This window comes from Caloenas nicobarica, chromosome 1 (assembly GCF_036013445.1).
Source record: "Caloenas nicobarica isolate bCalNic1 chromosome 1, bCalNic1.hap1, whole genome shotgun sequence".
In the NCBI taxonomy this organism is placed as follows: Eukaryota; Metazoa; Chordata; class Aves; order Columbiformes; family Columbidae; genus Caloenas; species Caloenas nicobarica.
This window is the reverse complement of record NC_088245.1, coordinates 182,737,473-182,763,378: the sequence shown is the minus strand read 5'-3', so window position 1 is coordinate 182,763,378 and position 25,906 is coordinate 182,737,473. Positions and strand designations below refer to the sequence as shown.

General features: G+C 42.1%; 1 protein-coding gene across 1 annotated transcript; it reads right to left on the bottom strand.

Moving 5' to 3' along the window:
* Nucleotides 1-572: 572 nt before the first annotated feature.
* TNFSF11 (TNF superfamily member 11) lies at nt 573-22,976 on the bottom strand. The gene is made up of 5 exons (XM_065658282.1): nt 22,755-22,976; nt 15,124-15,291; nt 8,730-8,775; nt 8,548-8,646; nt 573-994 (listed from the first exon to the last, which is right to left on the bottom strand). The coding sequence occupies exons 1-5, from the start codon at nt 22,974-22,976 to the stop codon at nt 573-575; spliced, it is 957 nt and encodes a 318-aa protein (XP_065514354.1).
* Nucleotides 22,977-25,906: the final 2,930 nt, after the last annotated feature.

Below are 25,906 nucleotides of genomic sequence, written 5' to 3'. Positions count from 1 at the left end.
GCAACTCATTTCTGCCATGGCCTGAGCCCTCCAACCCTAATCCAGCAAAGCAAGAACGGGCTTAACTAAGTCTGTGAAAAGCCACATCAAATGCAATGGGATTAGTCATACTTTCAGTCTTTGCCATCTCTAGGGTCAGAACGCTCAACCTCAAGCAAAATTGAACCCTAAATGCAAGTTGGGAGCCAAGTTCTGCCCTGCCCTATGTTTGAGCCAAAACTAGTAAGAGTAGCATGGGTTAAAAAGTCGGGCAGAACCTGGAAACAGAAGTTCAACAATATTAATTGCTCTGATTTCTACTACACCAATGTAAAAGTCATTAACGACTCTAATGAAGCCAGTGGAGACATGTGATACAAAACCACTATAAGACTGAATCAGGAGAACTATGTAATTTTGCCCTTCTGTGCATTTGTGGGACTCCCTCTGGAGTCAGCACAGGGCAAAAACGTGTCTTTAGAGATATGTTTCTTATACAGATGCAATTGGGTTCAGAAGATTTTCAGTTCTGTCATCAAGTTGTTTCTGGACCACTAAAAACCCCCCAAATTTTTAGCACACTAAAGAAATATTCAGTCTAAATCCCTTACTTTAAATGCCCCAAAATAAGTCGCTTCTTGCGATGAATCCAGTAGCAATGGGTTTGATACCTGGATACTTATCATTTCACCAGATTTTAATTTAAAAAACCCTCCTACATTTACAGAATAAAAATGAAATTCTGAATTCCCTGACCAGTATTTGGTGCTTCCTCCCTTCATCAACACATCAAAGCGCCTCATTTTAAGGTTTGTCTTAGTCATATACACCATCAGCTGGAGCCCTCTTTTGGTCAGGTTTCCTGAGGTTTCATGATGTCTAAAACAAATGTTGGCATAAAGGTAGTAAAATCCATCTTGATTCACAATTAGCTTTCCATCATTGAATGTCATATTTGACAAGTTTGCTTGGCCTTTGTCATGATGCCAGGATGTGAGGTTCACTTTGCGCGTTCCTGAAGAGAGGGGAGAGAAAAAACCCCCCACGATTATTTATAAACATTTAACAAAATTCAACATTTAGAAAGCAATCCCCAGGTTTTTAGAACGAACAGCAATTATAGTTATATAGGTTAAAGTGAATATTAGACAATTATGACAAAAAATCATGAGAAATTTCCTTTTTTCATCACATAATGCCATATTTGGCTTGCTATTTATAACTGTCTGCCCTCCCACCAGAACAGCTGCTGGACCGTGGTACAAAACATTTAATTGGCCAATAGTTTGATTATGTTAAGCAACCATGCAACAAGCTCTGTACAGAATTTGTGTCCCACCTAAAACTCTATTCAAGAAGCAAATACTTGAGAGGAGTCGAAAAGAAAAGTTATTAATGATGATAAAAACCAGTAAATCTTGTTATCAGTCTTCAACCTGTAAGCACTTGAAAGGAATAACTAAACAAAATCTGAAAACAAGTTAAACTGATAATCCCCCAAAGAGAAAGCTTATGAAACCTTCCTGTATTCTATGTTCTTGTTCTTTTCATTTGAGAACACCAAAAAAAAAGGGGGGCAAAAAAAAAAAAATCAGTACAATTGTGCATCTGTAGTACTACGCAGTAAGCTGACTAGACTTCAGATTGCACTTCAAGTATTTATGACAAACTTTTTCATGCAAAAACAATGTTTTGACTTAACTCAGTGGTTGCATATACCAGAAACAAGGCTCCACAATTGGGTTTAGTCACATCCCAGATATCTAGAAGAGTGGCCCATAGCATAATCCTAATTATTTGATAATTGTACAAATTTTGGCTGGGCAGTTACAGCTATGTGGGAGGTTAACTCAGATTCTTTGTCTAATATCTAGTGGAAGGTCTTGGAAAAAGAGGTTTAGGAAGACACACTATTCTGGATGCACTGCTATTTTTTTTCCTTTTCCTATTTTTAATTATTTATTCTAAAGGATCCTAAGTTTCAAACTAGAAACAATGAGCTGATACCCCATGCTGGAAGGAGAACAGCCACCCTCAAGTTGTCTTAAGCTGGAGATCCACATATTATGAAAGAAAATTATAATATTGTCTCTGTCTCTCCATAGAAATCAAAATACATGTATAACAGTTACCAAGTCTCACTACCAAAAAGGACGGATTAATAGAATTCACAGATGTAAACAAGCATTATTAAATTCCTTCTAACAGTTACATATAAGCCTTTTCAGCTCTGCCTGCATGACGGTGGCCTGGTAAACAGGAAGCTGTCCCTTATCTGTTAAGGTGACTGAATGCTCTGTGAAGAGAACAAAAAGGAGCTGAGAGACTGGAGATGTTTTGATTAGTTTGTCAGCCCAGCGCCGTCACTGAAATCTAACCACATAAACGGCTACGAACGTCCTCCAGGAACTCTGGCCTGAAAGGCACCTCCTGAGTGCTATCATCAAATAGCCACATCATATCATCTCTTGGATGTTTCAAGCTGGTCAAATCTCAAGATGTCATTTCATGTAGATCCTGGACATTAGAAAAATGGGGTTTTGTGGAGATAAAAAAAAGGTTATTCACTGAGGGGGTGGTCAGTCCCTGGGGAGACCATTCCAGTGAAGTGGTCATGGCACCAGTCTGTCAGAGTTCAAGGAGTACAACGTTCTTAGTTATATGGGTTAGTTTTAGGTAGTCCTGTGAGGAACAGGGAGTTGGACTCCATGATCCTTATGGGTCCCTTCCAGCTCGACATATTTTATGATTCTACTATTGAGGCTGCGCTAAGAGATGGCCTGGCAGGAGGTCAGAAAGGCAGTGAGAGAGCGCATTTGAGTCTTCCTTCCAAACCTGGTCACATTTGACACCTCAGTTTTGTTTTGGTGGCATGGCGTCAAGAAGCAGCCTGCAACACCAGCCCAGATCGCATTGCTACTACAGTACATATATTGTGTAGAGGTTTATCAACAGCATTTTCATTGAGGAGCATGCCCTGCAGCACACATCCCGCAAACCCACCTCCCCAGCTTCACCACCATCCTACCACAGCACCCACCTCATTTTGCAGCCTCTGCCTGCAAACATAGAGGAATAGGTAACAGTGGGAGGAGAAGGTCCAGCCAAGGCCCACGGGCATGCCCACACAGAGGAAACAGCACTGCCCTGAGAAAGCCACCCCTCCTGATGGGCCCAAGCCCTTAACACTCTACCATTTATTTAGTGTAATACGCAGGGCACAGCACAACAGGGGAGAGTTGGCCAACTTGTCCTCCTAACCACTAGCCATTTTCAGCACACAAGACTCACTCAATTTGCTCCCTCTGAGGCACCCACCACAGTGGGTCCACGCAGCCACCAGAAGACCTTACGCCTTGGGCTTCCAGTGCATCTAAATGCCTGCTTGGAATGTTCAGTACCTTATTCTCCCAACATCAGACCAAAAGTCTATTCCCACAAAAATTTTCACGGCACATGGCAGGGCCCACTGCCCCCTCCCTCCTCCAAGCACGTATCAAGGCATGCCCGAGAACCACCAGTATGCTCACAAGTATGCTGGGGGAGAGCCCCAGGTATATTGGATTAGTTAAAAGGACACATCCTGGATTTGTTAGTGCAGAAAGATGTGAGGGGAAGTTGGGACAAGGCAACTTGAGAGCTATGAGTCTTCCCCAACTGCCAAGGGCAAGCAGCTTCTGCATGTGAGAGGAATACTTTAATAGTCCAGAACAAAAAAAGCTTCTGGCGTTCTTCCACAAAGATCTGTGCAAACCACAGGCTGCCAGAGGCAGATCATGAATAGTTGCTCCCCTATGGCTCCAGTACAGCCAGGTAGAAATTATACAAGGAAAATCATATGGAGAAGCCATCTTCTGCGCAGTGCCTCAAAAAAACCTTCTGGAAACCATAAATTAAGTGAATACTAAGATCTTAAGTCTCTTAGCCTGCAATTATTCACCTGCAAGAGATGCTGAGATGGGGTACAAGAGTACATCTCTGAAGCACTGGGGATAGCTGAGAAAGTTGTAGAACTTCTTGTGCACGGTGTTAAGTCTGCCAGAAATACTGCCCAGGGAGGCAGGATGAGGAGGAGAGGCAAGAAATCACTGCTTGGATTGGAAGAGAGGCACATCAGAGATATGGGACAGGAATATATACATATGACAGAAAAGAAAGGCATACTGGTGTGCTGTGACTGACTGACAGCATACTGGGTAGTTGCTAAGCAGATTTTATTTACCTGGTGAGTAAACTTTTTAGTTGCCATTCTTAATCAAGTAGCAATTTTGAAGAAATCCTTAGTGGGAATGCATGATTGTCTGTCGAAGAAGGGGGAAGAGAGAAAATAGGTGTCACAGTTTCTTCTAATTGAGATGTTGAGAGGGGCTCTGGGTGAAGTTTGTTCACACTCTTTTGGTGTTGAAGGGAATATGCATCAGTCATCCATGGTCAGGTGGAAGGAGAGGCCAAGAAACGATGGAAGATGACCCGATCTGTTTCGAGCAGGGGATTAGCATAGATAACTTCTGGAAGGCCCTTCCAACCTAAATTATAGTGCTGTAATTGTATTAACTGAGGCAGATGGGCACAATTCAGAGCTTCAGAAGAGGCGTGCCCCAGCCAGCAGCACAGCACAAAGATGCATTGCTAGGAGTTATGCCATGCAAACCGGGAGGCTTTCAGCACTTCTGGTGGTAACACGCTCAAATAGGGAGACATCAAAACAATCAGTACCCCAAAACACAGGCAGAGGAGAAAACTGGAGCCTAAGTGCCAAATCAGCTGTACCTGTATAAGAAACTCAAACATAACCCAAGCCATAGGAGTGTCAAAATGCTGTCATAAAATTTACTATGGAAATAAGAAAAAAATAGCACAAGTCATGTTGACAGAGAAGGAAGAGGTCAGGGAGATAATGAGTAAGATAACCTTCCAGATAAGGTAAAAAGCGTTATAAAAAAAAAGCCAAGAAAATACACAGTCTTTCTGGTAACTGAAGACAAACCAAAACAACAGCTTGGATATTTGTGAGCATGAACTAAGACTAATACAAATCAGTTTCAATAAAATTAATTATTAAGAAGGAATATGATGGGAGGGAAACAGAGGAGAAAGTAGCCCTGTATTGACAATTTGTTTGCATCCTCGTAGCCTTCAGGTATAAAAAAAAAAAGCCTGGAGGAAGGACCAAAGCACTGTTTGCTCTGAAAAACTGTTTCTAGAGGAAGAGGGCAGCTGAGCTGAACCTGTACCTGTAAATAGCTCAGAATACTACAGTGTTTCCTTAGACAGCTAAAGGTAACAATTCACATCCCAAATGATATATTTAACATTTATATTTATTTCTGTTAGTGATTTTCTCCTTTAAACTGTGAGTAATTTCTATAATCAATTTATAAACCAAAATTCACTGTTTTCATTTAAAACCTAGGTAGCATTTATAGTGAGCTCTGGTAAAAACCAACCAGCAAGCATCCAGCTTTTAACCTAAGGCAGTAAACCTAAAAATTACATACAGCAAGCCAAACCACTATGGCTTCTGCAGCCAAATGATGGGTGGGGACACCAAGATCTGGGAAGGGTTATTTTCCCCCTCCATTGCACTGCCCCCAGCTGCAAAAGTCCATTTGGGGCTTGATATTATTGTGAACCAGGTAAAAGGAAAATATTCCCTCACAGACACTGCTCAGTGCCCCTTCATGAAGGGCGCTCAGTGGCAAACTACTTAAAATAAAATCCTGTTTGACAGTGATGAAGACAGATGTTTTTATCCTGACATTGTTTAGTCTGGGTCAGAGCGATGACAGTAGAGAACCTTAAAACACTAAGAACAGATCTGTCCAGACTCACAGATGGCATAAAACAATTTAAAAGGATTTCAGGCATGCAGGGTGAGGAATCAGGGGAAGAAAAATTTCCATTTGTATTCAGAAGAAACAGGATGGGAGAGAAAAACTCCCAGTGACCCTCAGGCAAATTCTTCATCCTTTATGCCTGTCATTAACCCCTGTGCCTCCCAGCCAAGAGGGTACTGCCTCAAACCAGTGAGTATGATACTGGAGTGCCTCACAACCAGGAGGTTGAGGGTTCCAGCTACCCATAAGGATGCAGCCCCTCACTGCTGCAATGCCCACAAGGACTGCAGACGCTGAGCTCATGATTAACATCCTGCAACGCTCTTCCAAAGGAGCCAGAAGGCACATGTGCCAGATCAGGAGACACTATGTCCAACTCATCGCATTGGTAAGGGGTTGATCTGCTCCAAGGAGAAACAAAGCAGCTTGTTGTCCCAGGCACTGTATTTCTGAGAGTTCCTGTAGCCTGTACTATTAAAAAAAAAAAAAGTGAAGAGAGCAAGCAAGAACAATGTCTCCCTTGCCATTACCCACAGATGTGCTGCATCACTCCCTAGAAGGTTAATGCAGTGATGCACAATGGTAAAAATGATCAGCTGCAGCCCCGATAAAAATCCAGTTTACAGCAACACCAGGCACACAGAAAATAAATTCCCCACAGGAAAAGGTGGATTTCACAAAGTGTGACACTAACACACTCCACTTCTGTAGATATACGTTATTTGTCTCTACGATAAGCAAATTAATTGAATCCTTCCAAAGACAAAATGCTAAGATTAGTTTACTGATACTGCACCTTCTACTATTGACTTATGTCAAAAGCCAAAATCTGACTGAAATCGAAGCTTGTCAGAAGGCAGCTGAGCTAATAAGAAAGCCTGTAGAAGTTCTGAGTGCCATCTGAAAAACTGCTTAAACTCTCTGCTTATAAAGTTCTGTATCTTGGCAGAGCTAATGCATTTGAAGAGAGAAAGAATCTTACCCCTCCAGGCAAGAAGCTAATCTCTTGTGTACAGAAGTGCTTTGTCTTTAAATAGAACAAGAACAAGGTATTACTATGCAGGCTGCTGAAATCTCAGATTTCAAGCCTCAACACAGCATCACCCTTTGGTTTGGTTATATAAAACAGAAAAGCAATGCACATAGCTTAATTAGCACGTAGTTCAGCACTGCAGAACATACAGATCTTCAGAGGAAAACAGTGGTGATCAATGTCCCCTCCTATCTCACGATCCTCCATCTGATAGTTTCAGAATAAACTCTGGTTTACTTCTACCACACCAATGATGATTGTTGTGTTGAGAATACAGAGAGAAAAATCCCAACTGACAGCACCCCAGGGCAAAAAAGGAAACAGCACTAAGATATCTTAAAACTGTAAGAGTGAATCTTTTCCTCTGGAGAGTGTTCCAAGGCAGATTCATGTCTTGCTCCCTCATATTGTACTAGTGTGGATATGCCCAAAGTCATCCAAAGATACCCATGGGTAGAGAATAAGAGCTCTGATAAAAGAATGCCATCCTCTTACAACAAGGGCAGCTAAAAGCCACAGGAACATTTTTTTCTCCTACTCAATAGCTCAGAAACATACTGCATCCCAATCCACACACTGACCAGAAACCCTGTGACTCAAAGTACAATGCTATAATCTTTGATCTTCCTGCAACTGAATTAGATGGATGAAGATGGACACTTGTGAAGCTTTGGCACGTCTGAACGTCAGGAAGGCCCTGGGAGTCTTGTGAAAAAGTCTATACCAGTCCTGCAGCATAATAACGAATGGAATATGACAAACCATTTTCAACATTCCATTCGCAGAAGGAAACTCTCGCTATAAATTCAGCCCTATGCTATGAGAGTGCAATACGCACACAGAGGGCAGGGAACTAGTAGGCAAGTTATAATGATGACATTGGAACTGCAGTGCTAGGTTTTTGACACCTCAAAATGAAAGATGTGCTTCCTTTATGGCAAGTTCTTACACTGATGGGCACCTGACACATGTGTTGTATATCCATATAAAATTCCCAGCTTCGAGATCCAGTCCGAAGACAAATACTGTGTCAACCAGTACAGACTCAATTACACTTCAGCACACAAAGGGAGTGTTGCTCTGAAGGGTTGAATAGGTGGACATAAGACGTTTTTGAACTTTACAACAGAAAACAACACATTTCTTCATCCAACAACAGGACAAAAAAATACTAGACTCAATGGAAAGGAAACATCTTCCAACCTGCAAGATCTGGATTCTGGCCAATCTTTGTGCTCGTGTATCTTTGTATGCATGTACGCACACATCTGTGTGTATATATACCTATAGTTGATGTCCAGTGTGAGTGAAGAACTGCAGATGGGCCCTACCAGCCAAAGAAAATAAGAAACTTCAGAGGAGAGTATTTAATGCTCATCATCATTTCTCACCTGAAGACACCACAAAGAGGCAGGCCAAGCTCTCAGAGCTTCATCCCAAAAACTGGTCATTTGAAATGGCAGCTATTCAGCCCATAACAGACAGATGTAAGCTACCTGAGACGAAAGGGAGCTATCATCCTCTTAATGTTACCCCTGCTGCCTCTCAAATCCTTTAATGCATCCAATTTATTCTCATTATAAAAAGCCACTTCTGAAATCCCAGTCTGTTGCTGGTATTGCTGAACTATTCTCATACACTTCACTGTTTAATATATTTGTAGTTGCATTGAAAGTATTCACTTAAAACTGAACTTACCAGATGGAATATTCTTATCGTCAATAATGAGATGGGCAAAAGGCTGCTTCTCAGGTTTGTTTCTCCTGTACAGATCCATTCCTAATGCCTCCATTGCAGCTAGAGATAAAACAATTGCGTTACCTCAGAAAGACAAAGTTTAGCAGAACTAAAGTATTTCTTACTCATAAACCAGCACCTACCTTTTTCTGGTCTTGGCAGTGTTCTTCCCATGACACGCTGGACTTCCTAAAATGAGAAAGAGCCATTGCTCTGATGTCGTCGTGTTTTTGTAGTATTATGTATTGCAGGTACTTTGCACAATTACAACACTGTGTGTATATGTGGGAGCTGTTCTATCTACAGCATATTCAGATGTCTGGGATATATGTTCTCTAATTTCACGATGTTTAACATGAACACACAGTTTAGCTGCCACAATCAAATTACTTCCTCTGTCTAATACTTCGGGTAAGGGTGCATAGGAATGATAGTGTGGATGATCACTGCACTATTTATTGAAGAGGTGGTGACAGGACATTTACAACCTTGCCTACTTATAGCACTTGGAATATTTAAGTATAAAGGAACAATGACTGCTAAGAACACATCACATAAAACAATAGAGTTTATGAACTGATTTAACTACTTGGAGTTAAAAGGTAATGAAAGAGGCAGTTGTACAAAGGGACTAGTGTGTAATCACACTAACAACTAAGGAAAGTTAAGCTCTGAATTTCATTCATGATGAGGTAAATTAAAACCTCCACCTTCACACTTGACCACTAACAGGGGAGGTTGCAAGACTACAAAACTTTATAATCATAGCTCATGTCTAACATGTGTGCAGGAACTGAAGAATTAAGCATTTTCTGCATCTGTACTGGGCCAAATGGACTGGGTACCAGAGTTTGGAAGTATGCATTCTTCAAAACTGCAGATTAATTTTAACATGATTGAAACCCATGTTACCCGAAACCAAGAACACCACAAGTAACAGACATCAGGCACCACAAAAATCCTTGCCTTTAATAATCCACTCCTGTTTTCTTGAGAAAACATACAAACAGCAGTTTTCAAAAACCTAAGCAGCCTGTTCTTGTTACGAGCCTGGACTTAGTCTTGGTAATGTTAGGTTCGATCTTCCGTTCTGTCCCCTCTTCCCCCATGACTCTCTTCATCTCTGTTTTCTAAAAAACAGGGCTAATATTCTACTTGCTATTCAGAATACCTCATACCATGGAGCCATCAAGAAGACCTTTAGTAAAACAAAACATGTTGCTGAAGATAGAAAATCCTGTCTCATCTTTGAAACCTAAGAGTGGTCCTTTGTTTTGTCTTTATGTCACACATGTTGCTGGTCATCTGGTTCAATACCGTGTATATAGAATATGCCTCAGATTTGGCCAGATCAGCAATGTTCCACTGTGTTTTCAATCACTGCGGTGGTTTAGAATGTGAAAACCTGCTTTGAAAACACCTAAAGTCCTGCTTTTATGTAACTTTGCAGCCACAGTGAAATCTGTAACGCCTCAGTTGGTGCATTTATTACTCTCACTTTCCTCTTTCAGTAGGTGTTTAAATGTTAAGCTAAAATGAAAAGCCACAGCAGTATGGTAGTTGTAGTATGACTATCAAAGCATAATACTTCAGCAGAGATATGCTGATTTTGTAGATAAGAATCATTAAGGTGCTTTCTGCTGTAGAGACGAGAAGAAAAGCAGAAGAATCGCAACTTCAGAAGAAGCAAAACTCATGTCCACCTCCCCCATTTACATTCACTTCCCCTCTCTGATCTTCCTACTTCAATGTCAGTTCTAAGAGCATGAAAATGAAGCTCAATTCTAGGAGCTGCACACCAACATCAGCCTCTAGCCACACTTGAGCTCTCTTAACTTCATCAGAAGTAGGAAGATGAAAAAAAAATCGCAAGTACTAGATACTCCGAAAAGTTGCAAAAGCCTCTGAAGAGAAGAGGACATAAGGTAAAAGAAACTGGGAGATGGACCACTCTCAGAGATTACTGCACCATATCTACTCCCAACCCTTTCCTTAGAAAGGGGCAACTCTTATTTTCTTGCTTTCTTAATGGAAACCTCTCAGATGTGGAGCCTGTTTTCAGATCTTTTCCTTCTGGGAGATGTGTTAAAGTACTTGTCTGGAGAGCCTATTGGGCAGATCCAAAAAGAGGTATGTACATTTTAATCTCCTATTGTCTAAACTTATACTAAAAAAATATCCCATGGTTGCTAACTGCGCAGCCCTTTAAGTCCCTGAATGGGCAAATCGCTGCCCTCCTCTTAACCTACATTTTTCTTAGGCATATGGTGTTCTGCTTCTGCACATTTACGAAGATGCTCTAGCTTGAGCAACTGGGTACCTCCCCTTCTGAGATCGAGCAGCCTGATTCAGCTCACCTTCCATGCGGAAAGGCTGTGGTCCTCACGAAATGCAGTCTGAGCTGCTTTCTTTCTAACCCTTGGTGGTGCTGTTCATCTGCAAGGTCACCACTTGGTAAGCAGAACAGCTACCCAGGAAGATTTGGGTCCCCAACTCTACTTGTCCTGATAGTCTTGAGCCTACTTTCCTGTTTCCTAGGAGCATCTGTCTGATACAACCACTTTCTTGTACGCCTCTTCAAGCTATGCTACTATGCATTTAGGAATGCAAGTGTCATTACAACAAAAGAGATTATAAGCATGACACCAACACTAACACACTGAGAAAAGCTGGAGACTGGCTCATGTTCACTCTTCTGTGCACTTGTCATTGGATCAGAAGTGGCTAGCCTGTGGCCAGAAAACATCAGCAGAGCTCTCCAAACACTGGACAAGTTCTTTACTTGATTCTGACAAGCCCCACAAATCTTTGACATTCCTTTCTGTTCTGTTGCCCAGGCCTCCAAACGGAAGCTGAAATACATGAACTAGTCCCTAGATAACAGAGATGGAGCTGTGAGTCTCCTGAAGAGCAAGTATTTCAACACTTCTCTTGATTTTTTTACTTCATGTTTCTACGGCTCCAAGGTGCTGGTGATACACGACCTACCTTAGAAAAGCATTTTAGCACATACTTGCTTCTGACTCTGAGGGACTCAAGGACCACATTTTTCAGTGGGTGTCTGAAGATATCCAGATGTCCAAAGATGGCCTCTTAGTGGGATTATAAAAAAACCCTGGTATCCTTTAAGATAAGGCATTAAGAGCTAGGATTTTCCAAATCTGTAAAGTATCAACTGCATTCTTTAGCACCTGAATGTCTTTAAGCATCTCATACTTAACCACAATATACACTAGCATTAAGAAAGTAGAAACAGCTCAACAGAGCCTGTCACTAAGACACTGCTATAATGGCATGAGAACTGCTGACAAAATATTAACAATCACTTCTCTTACTACTTCCACTCACAGAACCATGTGCGCTACCAAGTTGTTGAGTTATTTTTAGAAAAACTGTACACAAAAATCACACCACTCTGTTAGTCTTATGACAAGCTGCACTTCTACACCTTCGCATCATTTGCACCCTGCTCACCAAGTCAACTCTGCTGGCCTGCTTCGCACATTCCAACCTCCTTCATACAGTCACTGTTTAAAAACAGACAAGCAGCCGGTCACGAAAATCAAAAATGTGTCTTCCTTCATCCAAAACACTTAAGAGCCCATTAGGAAGCTGAAAAACTTACACATTTTAAAAGCTAAAATCATGCTTTAAGTGCCTGGAAAGTTGGGAACTGCTCTTTCCTCATCCACAGCAGGCTGCAGGTTTTAACCCTTAGTATCTCAGCACCTTCAAAACAAAAACAACTCCTGCTCTTCAAGTTATGTCCAACGTTGAGGATGCAGAGACAAGGCTACATTTGAACATGTGACATTTGTGAACAGTTTTTCCTCTCCTTTGGCTTTACAACATCTCAGTATCTACTTCGAGCAGCTATAAGCAGCCTGTTGAGACCAATCAGAAGAGAACTCCTCTGGACATTCATGTGTTGCTTCAGCTGTGACCTTAAAGCTCCTTTATGCAGTTGTTTCTTCTACTACCTGAGTGCTTTAAGTCCAGCTAATACCAGGAAGAAGTATCTGATTATCTTGCCGGAAATTCAGCAATTTGAAGAATGTTAATCAGGAAGGAAGTGAAATAAAAAGTACATGAACCAATATTCATCAGAAGACAGTTTAGAGATCAGCACTACAACCTCTACCCAAATGAGTAGTCTATTGTTTGCAGGAAAAAAAAAGGTATGCAACGTTGGAGGACGGACACTGTGAAATTGTAACAACTTACAGCAATCATCCACGAAACCTTGAATTTGTCCGTAACTGTGTGAACTTGAAATGTCTGCTAAGTATATAGATCTCTTTATAAGCGCTTTCCTGGAGGTCTAGCAAAGTACTCTGTTGCCATGTGGGAAACTAGTTTACGCCTGAACTCCACAAGCTGCTAGAAGCTGGGAGTATTGCCAAGGAAAGTTGCTTATGAATTGACCCAAGTCCTTTCTACTTCAGGCTCATAACAGACTTCATAAAAACTGTGGTTAGTGCATCTGGACTGCCAAAAGGTTTTTAGGGTTACATGCAAAAAAATTAAGCAAACAGACAGGCTAGGAAAGTATATTATTTGTCTGCTTTAAAGTTTATATGCAATAACATTGAAAATGTGCTTTCTACTGAGTAAGCTGCTCCCTAAGCAGTATTTTTATCCTGGAATATGTTAGGGAATTCACTATTAGATTTTGATTAAAAGAAAATCTTTAATTATTATTTTTCCAGAAAACAAATGTTTCTACACCTGACCTTGCAGCCCTACTACGCTGGTTTTCGTAAGAGCACTTTCACTTTCAACATTAATCCCTGCTTTAGATTTAAGCACTAGCTCTACAGGTGTGCAAAGAAAACAGATGAGAACCAGTGCAGTAAGCTAAAAGCTGTAACCAGACCATACACTTGAGCAAAAACAAGTTGTCTATTTTCACTTCCTGAACAGCTTGTTTTGCAAAAGACAAAATATTGAAAAATCATAAAACTTAAACGCTATTTTAAAGTGTTCCATTTCAGCCACTTAATATGCTGCCAATTCAAATAAGGATACTGGTTCTTAAAACACACAGGTTAGAATCTCCTTCAGGAAAGTGAAGAACATACAGAAGATAGAAAACCTCTTTCAAGTCCCATTAGCTGCATCCCCACACATAAAGGATTAGCACAACTAGAAGTAAGATTCAGATGCATCTCTGCCCTTCATTGTACCAAAGCAAATGAAAGTAGGAGCTTGCAGAAGTATATTTTTGCCTTTACACTGTTTCTTTCACATCTCAGATATACCAGAAAGATGCAAATATAGACCCAGGCAAGCATTTTTTCTATTTTTCTCTTTTTCTCTGTGTCATCAATATATGATGACAAAGCATCCAGAACACCGATCCAGCTGCTTAATACATTCTGTTGCATCCAAAGGAAATTCAGATTCTGATTACTTTGGCAAGGGAAATTTTATTGTTCTCAAACTAACGGTCATCAGCCAAAAAAGTTATCCCTACACACTACTTATCTTGGCCACGGACATTGCAGCATTTAACCTCCATCCAGAATGGCAGGATATGCAGCCTCGACTCCAGTCAATGCCTTTGTTGAGTAACCAGCAGCGAGTGACCAGAATACAGGGCTTCCCATTCACTTACTGTAACCAGCTCCTTACCCTGTCATGGGAGCTACATGAACGAGCAGTCTAGCACCAGCACACAGAACACAGAAATAGGTGTACTGTGACACAGCCTATAAAATGCTGGAAGATAGAACTGATCCTACAGAGTTAAGCTTTTTTTTTTTCTTAAGCTGTTCAAGGAGGTGGATAGCAAATGAGACAAGACATGAACTTCTAGGTTTAAGTTTTGTTCACAAAAAGATCTGTCACTCAGGGTACTCCATTAAAAGCAAGCATTAGCAGAATTAAAGTACCCTATAATTAACTCAAGTACAATTAACTCTGTAAAGTCTACATGAGTTCAGCTCAAATCTAATATCGTATCCTTTATCAAAAACTGACAGTCCTATGCTGACGTGAAGAGGCAGTAATGGACCTGGTAAGCCAGGAAAACCAAATACCATAGCAGACATTCAGCTTTTAAATAGCCCATAATTAGCACTAAACACTATCATGAACATGCAAAAAGATTAAAGGCAGTAACTGCTGTTAGAGGTGATTATGACATACATCCAGCTTGCCTAGGCTTCTTCATTATGGCAGACTTCTTCAGCTGACTACTTCTGTTATTTGTGTTTGGGAACAAGCTGTCATTCTCAACTGCTGGGCAAAGACTGCCTGGTTATCGTGCTATGGCAAAGCAGCTCTTCTGCCAGCATGGGAATGGTCTGCACAGAACAGAGAACTGGCACAGTGAGCAAAAAAGAGAAAAAAAAAAAAGCTATTTGAATACAGAACTGGTTAACCACTACCAGGTTCATGAACAAGCATAATATGATCTTGGATGCAACTTCACTGTAAAATACTTTCTAGAACTTACCTCTGAATATAGATGTTGGAAAAACTGTTGTAAGTTCAACAGTAGCACAAAATAAAGGAACACTGTCTGCCACTTACCTTCTGCACAGCTCTTTGGAGAGCCTGTTTCATGCTTCTACATGATTCTGGCATTAACTTCACTTCTTGATTTTCAAAGGATGCCTCATGCAAATCCGTATCTTCTTGATGTCCAAAAAGTGTTCTGACACAGTGTGCGTGTTCTTTTGAAATTCTAGTAGGGTCCATCTGAAACAAATATAAAAGTACAACCACAGTTTTAAGTGTCTGTCCAAGAGACATTAAGAGCATTTAAGACAGGGAAAATTTTCAACCATCTATATGTTTGGCACCTAGCTAAGTTTATTATCTAAATTTTCATTGTAAATTATGAGGAGAGAAAAAGTTACCCACATGGAGGTTTATTTCATCCAACAAGTGTATGAGATAGGAGAATTAATTGTCTTCTGGAGCTGCCTAGTTCATTAGGTTAGACTGGATATCTGACTTTCAAAAGTTAAAAGATAAACCCCACTCTTACAGTAAAACCAATAATCCTTTATTCAATTGTTTGATCAGTCTGTGCAATATCACAATTATTTTAACAGGCAACATACACAGCCATCCTATCTGTAAAAACTATGGTTTGCAAGTTGACACACAAATGCCAAGTAGAGGAACCTGGGAAAAGTTTGTACAACATCTAGCACATTATTTCCAAGACACCAAGGAACAGAAGCCAGTTATCACTGAAATTATTTTGTGGGCAAGACATATTGCTGTGTATTACAGTCATTAAGTAATACAGCACAAATTCAGAATAACAAAAAGATGATAAAACCATACCACAAAATGCCTTTACTTCATGGGACAAAGACTGGAAAATCTAGAATATCTGCAAGATATTTTTAGCAGTCTTCATGATTGAATCAAATATACTGTTAAACTGTAAGTTTAGAATACTCCTGAATCTCATTAGTTAGATAAATTGGAAGGACATCACAAGAATTAGGATTGTGCCTTGGCAGAGTTAACTGCATAAACATTATTTAAACCATTTCACCCTCTCTCCCCACACTCCATATACTTTACACTTTCTTTCAGAGATGGCTTAAGAGTCTCAGCGATTGTTCCCAACTTCTATTTATTCCACTTTTATTCAGGCTTTGAGAAGGGCTTGTGCACTCAAAACCTTGTTTAAATTCTCTAACTGTATCAGCTGGTCTAATAAAATACATTTACATCTATTTTTCTACATAAGATGGAAGGAACCATTTTATCTGAGAATTACAAAAGGTAATACATCATTTGTAATCACAATGAGGGAATGCCAAGACGTTATGGATAGCGCCTGACCACGTTCAGCTTCCTTTAACATAGCACTGAACAAAACAGATCATAAAAAGGAAGTTTTGCAGAATACAAAACAGCCAGAGTGAATCAAACATGTTCTATTATTGGTTCACATTAACATAAATTTGACTCTGTAACCCCAAGAAGGAACCAAGTTAACTTAAAAGCATAAGGTTAAGATTACAAAGGTGAATTTAAGTCTACACCAGCCAGGCAGCCGTCCAACAATCACACACTGCAGAGAACATTTGTTGCACAGACAGAGACACCAGATGCTGCCTCCTCCATCACCATCCTTCTGCTGGAGCCTCCAGATGAGACCTGTTTGCTCGATTCATTCAGACCAACACCAGCCCCTGTGACCTGGTTTAGCTGTCTCAGTTATCCCTGCACATTTGGAATGGAACAGGTCAAAAAAGGTTCACCTGAAGATCAAAAGATAGCACAGCTTTGAGCAGAAGGGTAGAGATGAGTTACAGAATAGCTTGGAGGCAGTAACACCTTCCTAGGGTGGCCTGACACGCCTGAATCCAAAATTACCTGTGTGTAGCCATTACAGCTCTATGAATTAAGTACTTAAAACTACCCTAACGACTCCTGAAGTCAGCTAGTGCAGTGTAGCCCCATTAACTGTTTAAGCTAAACTAGCATCTCTGTGCTCTCACCTCCTTCACCACAAAACTTCATTCCTGGTTCTCAATCTCCCCTTCTAAATCAATACCCTGGGAGGAATTTTTGCTGATCTAGCTTCCTGAAAAAATAGTGCCCTGAAACCAACTCACTTCAGGTATCAGACAAGCATCAGAGCCAGTACAGGGACAGGCACAGGAATGAAAGAGCAGGAAGGCAACACTAGCTTTAAAACTGCACCCTAAAAGCATCTCTTCCAGTATCTTTCACTAGTATCCAGAACTCAGAAAATCAACTGTAAACTGAAAGCACGAAAAGTTTACCAAGAGCTGCTAAACAGCAGTTAATACAGAATAACCTAGGCTGGATGTTTCTGGTCCAGACCCCTGCTTAAAGCAGGGCCAACTTGTAACTTAAGTCAGGTTGGTCAAGGCCTCATCTAGACAAGCTTTGTGGAATTTCCATCAATGGAAATTTTCAACCTCTCTGGGCAAACTGGTCTGCAATTTAACCACTTTTATCGTGTAAAAACACTGGTTTTGATGTCCAGCTGCAGTTCTTCTTGCTGCAATTTATGACTGTGCCTCTTGTTTTTGCTGGACACTTCTGAAGAGCCTGGCTCCATCTTTAGGTAGCTAAAAACGGTGATTTGATTCCCTCACCTTAGTCTGTTCTTCAGGTTCAAAAAATCCAGTTCTCCATTTCCAATACACTACAGTCCCTACCTATCACTGGGGACTTCTGCTGGACTCTCTCCAGTTTGTTGATATGCCTCTGGTACTGAGGGACCCACAATAGGACACATTATTCCAGATATAGCCTCTTAAATTGGGATTGTCAGAGACCTGAGGCAAGTAGGGTCTTTGATAGGATCTGGATGTCTTTGCCCCCCTCGACACATACCACAGGATGGAAGACAGAAAGCCACAGCAAACAATTGCCAGTAGATACTCATTTTTATCAGTAATTCTACTAGTGAGAGACTATTATCCCAGTTTCAGATTTCCTTAAACATATCTTCTGAAAAGTAGACAAGAAATCAAGGTTTTACAACATAAAGATCAAGAAATTTGTAAAGGCCTGAGTGTCCAGCATGACAGATTATCCGTAGCATAGACTTTCAGCTATCACCCATCAGCAATCAGTCAAATGTGTCACAGAACACTCTGCTAGAACAGTAACAGCCGATTGTACAGAAGCACTTACTCAGATTATAGTTTATCTGCTGAAGGCTTAAGACAGAAAACTAAAGCGTCTGCACCTACAGTTAAAAGATTGAAGGCTTAATGGAAACACTGTAACTGATAGCTTCAGCAACTTAGAGCTATGCAGCTCATCCTGACGAACTGCAAGTCTCTAGAGATCTAGTGTTTGATAAGGCAAAGCTCTCATCTTTGGGCTAGCTAAGCTACCTGATTGCCCTTGCCTTTTTCACAGAATAGCTAGTCTTCACCACATTTAACCATGGAAATAAGCTCACTTGTCTGAAAAGGCATTCTCGGAAATCCTGCATCTTAGATCTTTATAAAGAACATGCACTGAAAACTGCCATGGTTGTAAACCGTTTGTAAACCGATATTACTGAGTACTGAGACCAAACCTGAGAACAAGAACTGATGCACAGAAAAACTTTGAAGTGTTTTGAGAAGAACTTCTAAAGAGCCAGATGAAATACCAGAATGGTCTACAGGAATCAGCTTGCTAACTTGCAAGGCACAGAGGGTGAGCTTTTGAATAAACAGAGACCTTCAGCGTGAAATCCTGCATATTTAATACCTGGAAGAAACATCAAAATGCAACCAAAAATATTGGTGAAAGCTTCATAACACATTAAGCAAGCTAAATACCCTAGAGGAATTCACCTATTTAAATAGAGGAGTGTCTCTCTTATTTTTCCTGTGTTACTGTTGTATATACATCCATTGTGTCCGACTTTGGAATCAGAGAAAATCTTTTGGTGCCCCTTGATTTTCAGCACGTCTAATCATTTAGTTGCATCTCTGGACTCCTTTCACCTAAATCAGGGCAGTCAAAATGAGCTAACTCCAGCATTGTGGGTGAGACCAGCTGAATTCACAGAATTATGAAACAATTTTCTGATGTTTAAAAAACTCATTTTGATTTTAAAAGATACAACACATTCCAGCCAACTTTACCCATTAAATGTTATCTCAATTATGCAGTGTTACAGTATAATATTCTGTACTTACTCCTTACAATAAATGCTTCCCATTTATACTTGTACTTATTTTCAAACTTAAACCAACTTCCAGATTATCAAAAACCACTTTGCACTCCACAATCTTCCTTAACCTCCAAGGGCTTCTTCCAGGCTTCCAAAAAGTGCTAATGACCCAAGCAAAGAGTTTCTATCAACCACTGCTCTAGCACACTCGCAAAACTTTACATGAAGTCCAAAAGGCAACTGTTTAAACACATACTTTCATTAAAGTCAGAGTTCCCCACATGCATGAAATTACAATAAAAATCTGGCTTCCGGGTCTCCATTTATCCAAGTGTGAATTCTTCAGTGTGGTAGAATACTTAACATTTGTACAAACATTTTTTAAAATGGGAAAAATGGACAAGCTTGGAGCTCCAGGTTGAACTATGAGAGTTAGACATCCAACCCCCACATTTGGATTTGAGCACTTCCATTTTGTTCTACCGCCCTCCAGTTCAGTCAGTGTTGCACCAAATTCCTACTCTTTTACAATCTAAGTACATTAAGGAAATGAGCCCAAAAGAAAACGTTAAAAGCAAAGTTTTTGGAGACTGTACTTCAGCATTTACCAGTCAAAGTTACATAAAATAATTCACTCTCTCACCTTGTGCTATTACATGATGATCTCCAGCTGCTCAAGTATCTAACTAAATTTTCATGGCATTTTCATTGACCATGAGCAAATATTCCTCATGAAGGAAAAATAAAATAAACACTTAAGACCAATACATTTTGTTATTGTTTTCTTTCTTGGATTCAGTACATTGCACAAGACAGTCCAGAAAGAAAAGCCAGCACATCTTAATGTTTTTACATGTCAGAACAATATTACCAGAATATTGGTAAAATTCAATTTTTAGCTTTTTCTTTCTTTTTAGATACACCAGCTCATTGTCTCATTTGCATTGTGCTGCATTATTTCTTGGCCACAACATATGTTTATCTATGAAAATCTAGTGTCAGTCTTAGTTATGTGTCTTGTGAAATTCCAAATGCTCAAGCCACAAAATAAACAAGACTAAGGAAAAACCAAAACCTCAACTATTGTCTCAGCTCATACTGTGTCATGATCCAGCCCAAATGATTTTATGCAAATACAGATAAAATGTGTATGGTAAAACTGAGTCAGAGTTTACTTGATCTCTTAGGTAAACTTTTAAAGACCTTGTAAAACGTATAATTTCTTAATATCAGCCTATACAGTCAAATCTTGCTAATTCACCAACCAAACAATTCAAATCTTTGGATGCACAGCTTCTGCTACTAACTTTTCATTATTTATTGAAATAGACCACAATACTTACGTTCTGTTATTAAAGTACAAATTTAGATAGCTGAAATTTGTACTGAAGAGTAGAAATTGAGATAGCTTAATATGATACAACTAAATTGGGCAGCAGTCTTTTCAAAGGAAAGATGTTGGATCATGTCCCATATAAATAAAAACAATCTGCAAGACAGTTAAATGAGACTTAACTTATCTAGGACCTATTATATTTTTCCATCCGTCTTATTTCACAATAAGAAATTGGTAAATATGGATTACTATATCTTATTATTGTGAATTATGTCCTTACTTCCAAAGTATACTTATTATTTGATTTTTCAGTGATAGCAAAAAAGACATTTTCTCCATCAGAAATTTTTCAGGCAACGACTTCAGTCAAGTCTACATCTAGCTACATTGCCTCTTCTAGATGTTTTAGAAGTTCAAGGTTAGAAAGGACTCCATCCAACAGCATTACTCCAAATCTACAGGAACAGGAAACTGGCAAGAGAATTAAGCTGCCAAATACAGAATTAGACCCGGCCTATAATTTTTTAAATCAAGGAAGAAGAAGAAAAGCAGTCATTATGGTAAGAAAGCTCTTCTTACCCTTTGTTAGGCATGTGTGAAGCACTGACACAAACCTATCAGAAAGAACCCTTAATAACAGGGGAGGAAGGTAAAGAGAATGGAAAAATAGCTTTTTCACAAAGTATACTTTGATTAGTTGTTTTGATTGCAATGGCTCTGTAGCCTACTAATCAACGTATAACTATGCATTTCTGTGAGTTATGTTTCGACAAAGATGTCTTCTCAAGTTCACGCATATCTGGAGTGAAAAACATCTCTCTGCCACAAGCTGAAGGAGGCATTAATTTATTTCACTGTCAGGCAAACAAGTAGCTTTAAGTTACTCTACAGTGAGTCCCAGAAACTAAATGTCACTTTTCTGAAGCATACAGGATATGATCACCTAAGTACCGTATTGCTGCTCCATTTTATTTTTCTAAAAATGGCAAACACAAAGCCATTGTCAGTGAGAAAATACTAATTGGTCTGCATAATAAATGATCGGCAGTGTTACTGTATATTTGACAGCCATTCATCTGTCTAAGTGGGTATACATTTGTGCAACATCTGTTTTCAGAGTGCACTTTGTTAAGAAATCCAGTCTGCTACCTCAAGATCAAGTGCATCTGCCTAGAAAGCAAACCGAAAGAAACGTGTTTCCACTCCCTGCTGACTTCAAATGAAAAGCGCACACAACAGAAGTACCACTGCCATGAAGGCAGCGAGACCCATGCTAACAGAACTGATCGGCATTCGATGAAAAAGTCAACATCGAGTGCCTAGAAGCCACCAGCCCCCCACTTCCTCCGAGAAGGCTCAGGCGTGTGGGGTGAGAGACGCAGCAGCGAGTGAATCCAGCCAGCCAGATGAGCCGTTTCCAAGAAGCGGGCTCCTCTTCTCTCCGAAAACCTAACCACTTGTCACCTCCTCCCCCCCACAGCGATACCTCGCCGCGCTCCTTTCTGCGCGCACCCCGGCCTCCTGAAGCGTCCCCCGGCAGGCGAGGGGCAGCTCTCAGAACCCAGCTCCTGAGGCACAGCGGGCACCACGGCCCATGCCCTGCTCCGCAGTGCCCCTGCGCACTCTGAAGGGCAAACGGTCCCAAGTGGTGGCGTGTGGTGGCTTTTTGTTTCCTCCTTAAAGACGTTTCTCGCACTGCTGAGACTTTCATGGCAGCCAAAGACCTCGGCCACGTCAAACCCTTCTCCAGTGAACAACCAAAAACTGATCACTGAAACCCAAAGCCCCGCAAGACTTGGGGTGAAGGATCACTAAGCTGCCCCCCGAGTCAGACACCCCTCATGTCCGACCTCGCTGAGAAACCCTGCACCCCCATACGCACCCGCAGGCCGCAGCACCACCTGCAGCACCTCGGGCTGAGCAGCTCCACCGGGTAGCACCGGGAGCATCCAGCCCAATCCCCTCTCAAAGCTGGGCCAGCTTCAGGGCCAGATAAAGGTGTTCCCTGAGGTGTGGGTTTTTTTTAATTAATCGGCTCAACCCCACAGACGCGAGGGCTTTTCCCGCTCCTGAAAGGTGCGAGGCGGCGGCTGCCGCCCGGCCCGGCCCGGCCGCTCCCTCACAGCGCCCGCCGCCCAGGCGCGAAGGGGCCGCGCTGCCTCCCTCATCCCGCCACCGCCTCGGGGCGCGGGCGGAGGCGCCGCTTACCTGAGCTCGGAAGTAGAGGAAGAGGGCGACGCTGCAGACCACCTGCCCCAGCCCCAGGAGGACGAGGGCGGCGAGGAGGGAGCGGGAGGCGGCCGGCGGGTGCGGGTGGGCCGGCAGCGGCGGCGGCGGCGGCGGCGGCGGGGCGCTCTCGTGGGCGGCGCCGCTGCCCAGCTCCTCGGAGCCGCGCAAGTACTTGGTGTAGTCTCGGCTGGCGCGTCGCATCGCGCCGCGGGCAAGCTGGGGGCACCGCTCCGCTCGGACGGCTCCACAGGCGGCCAAGCGCAGCTCCCCGGCCTCGGCAAACAACCCCGCCGCCCCGGCCGGGGCACCTCTTATAAACTGGGCGGCCAATCAGCCCCAGGCGGCGTGCCTCTGCTCCCCCCCCTCCCCGCCACACACATCACCACCGCCCCCTCCTCGCCTTCCCTCTCCGAGCAGGGACCGGCCCCCGCCGGCCCGCGGCGGGAGGGTCGGGCCGGGTCGGTTGGGGTCGGGCCCGCCCCTGCCCCCGGAGCCCCGGCCTCCAACGCCGGGCCGGCCGCCCAGCGGTCGCGGTCAGGGCTGCTGCTCCTGGCGGAGCGAAGCTCTTCGCCTCCCCTCCACCATGAGGGAACAGGGCACGGGCAGCCCTGCCTCAGCTGGCTCCTGCCGGCCGCCGTCCCCGTACTCCCGGCTCGCCCTTGCCCTTGCTCACGTTTGCGATGCACCCGGGCAGCCAAAGCCTCACCGAGAGGTGGTCGTGTGCGGAGGGTCCTTGTCCCCCAAATCCCGGGGTACCTGGAGCAGTGGGCCCTCTCGGTCATCCCCTGGGCGCTGCGGTGTGTCCAGGCCCACAGGGGACCAAGGGCATGTCAACCCATCAGTGTCTTCACAGAACCACAGAACGTCAGGGATCGGAAGGGACCTCGAAAGATCATCCAGTCCAATCCCCCCGCCGGAGCAGGGACACCCAGATGAGGTTACACAGAAGGCGTCCAGACGGGTTTTGAATGTCTCCAGAGAAGGAGACTCCACAACCCCCCTGGGCAGCCTGTTCCAGTGCTCTGGCACCCTCACTGAGAAGTTTCTTCCCAAATTTAAATGGAACCTCCTGTGTTCCACTTTGTATCCATTGCCCCTTGTCCTATCATTGGTTGTCACCGAGAAGAGCCTGGCTCCATCCTCGTGACACTCACCCTTTACATATTTATAAACATTAATAAGGTCGCTCTTCGCTCAGGACAGGCTAAAATGAGCACAAGTGGTGTTGACTTGCGCTGTCCAAAACAGGCAACAGAGTTCAGAGTCTTTTTAAAGGACTGGGGTCAAGAAGTAGCAGAAAGCTGTGCTGGCAGCTACCAGTGGAACCAGATTAGAGCCTCCCCATCTCCCTTCACGCAGCCAGTCGGCTATAGAGGCGTTTCCCAACACTTGGTTAGGAGCAGCATCTTCTTGCACTCCCCATGCCTCAGTGTGCATTCAACACAGAAACCTCTTGCTTGTAAAGCAATGCCACAGTTTGTAGGTACTTTATTTTGCATAGTCCTCTGGAGGTCTCGTTTAGATCAAATCTCCCCTTTGTATATTTGCTCATGTAGCGTTTGTCTATTTATAGCCTTTCCTGCCTCCATATAGTCTTTCCTCCCTCTGGACTTTCGCTCATCAGATTATCTACACTTTTGGAGATGTGACTATCTCTTCGGTAGGTTCATCTTATGGGCCTGACCTGCCCACTGTGTGGAAAGCATTCTCCTAAATCCTATGAAAGTGCTTGTTGCAAAGGCAACTTTTACACGTCTGCAGCCCTGTAAAATTCAGTGGGGGAAATGGTCAAGACATAAAAGCTAGTGAGTTGAAGTCGAGCTCAGGCTTTGAAGAACATGGGAGAATGGCACAGATCCATGTAGGTCTTTTTGACTGTAGAAAAACAGTCTGATTTTTGACTCTTCATACATGACAGAATATCCTGTTTAGGTCTGCCTAAGGTAAGAAACCGAGAAACTTTACCTCCCAAAGAGGTTGACTGACCCAGACATGATTACGTGCTCCAGCAAATTAAAGGAAACTGTCTGAAATACGCCAAACCACCATGCAACAAATTACTATCAAAATAAGCTGGTATCATTTAACACTAGACCCAAATAGTGCAATAACAATTACTTCACCAACAATGAGACACATCTGAGAAATGATGGTGAGAGCACCTGCTTCCCAACATCACCCACCAGGAAATCATGGAGCAATACCCTGATCTTGAATGGCAACCTATCTCTTCTGTCCAAATGCTTGCATTTATGCTTGCAAAGATGGGTAGCATTGTGGTCTGTAGAGAATTGGAGGAATTGTTTCTCTAAGTATGTCTCAACTTTTATGAAAACAAAATGAAAGTAAACTAGCCAACATCTTCCGTAAAATAACTATGAAAATAATCTCACATTATACTTAGCTGGACAACCCTGAATGAATTTTATGTTGGTCTACAATAACAATTTTTTCAGAACAGGAGTAACAGTGAAATATTTTTTGAAAGATACAACTGTTTATTTTTAAGAGTCTACATAGTTTTTAAAATCCAGTTACCAATTAGTTATTAAACAATTGATAAAGAAGTTCAGATCACATCAGTGATGCTAGCAGATTATTTTTGATGCTTTCATATAAGAAGGAACTCAAGAAAGACATCTGTTCTTTTCACCTTGGAGCTCGAATCTCCTCCTAATGAAGAAGAAAAAAAAAATGTGTAAACTCTTCTTTTGCCACCTTAAGACTTTAATGTGCTCTTCTAGATTCTTACGGAGGGAAACCCAAGGAGACTATCACTGAAGAGCTATAAGCATCTGCAGACACCGTCTTTAAACACCGTGTTATATATGAAAGCTGCTTTCACCAGGAGCACTGCTTCATAAACTATCTTCTGACTGGCACCTTCTTTCATATTATCATCACTATGCCACACTGGGGAAGCATTACATCTGACCTGCAGGCCTAAGTGTTATCAGCCTCTAACTGGCATCTTATGTATTTCAAACCCAGCTATTTCATCTTTGTCCACAACAATTTCATCCTCACAAGATCACAGATGCAACTATGAGCAGCCAAGTACTCGTATCCAAGCACCAGGATATCGGGCTTTTCAGGAGTCACCTCAAAAAAAAAAAAAAGACTTTAACCTT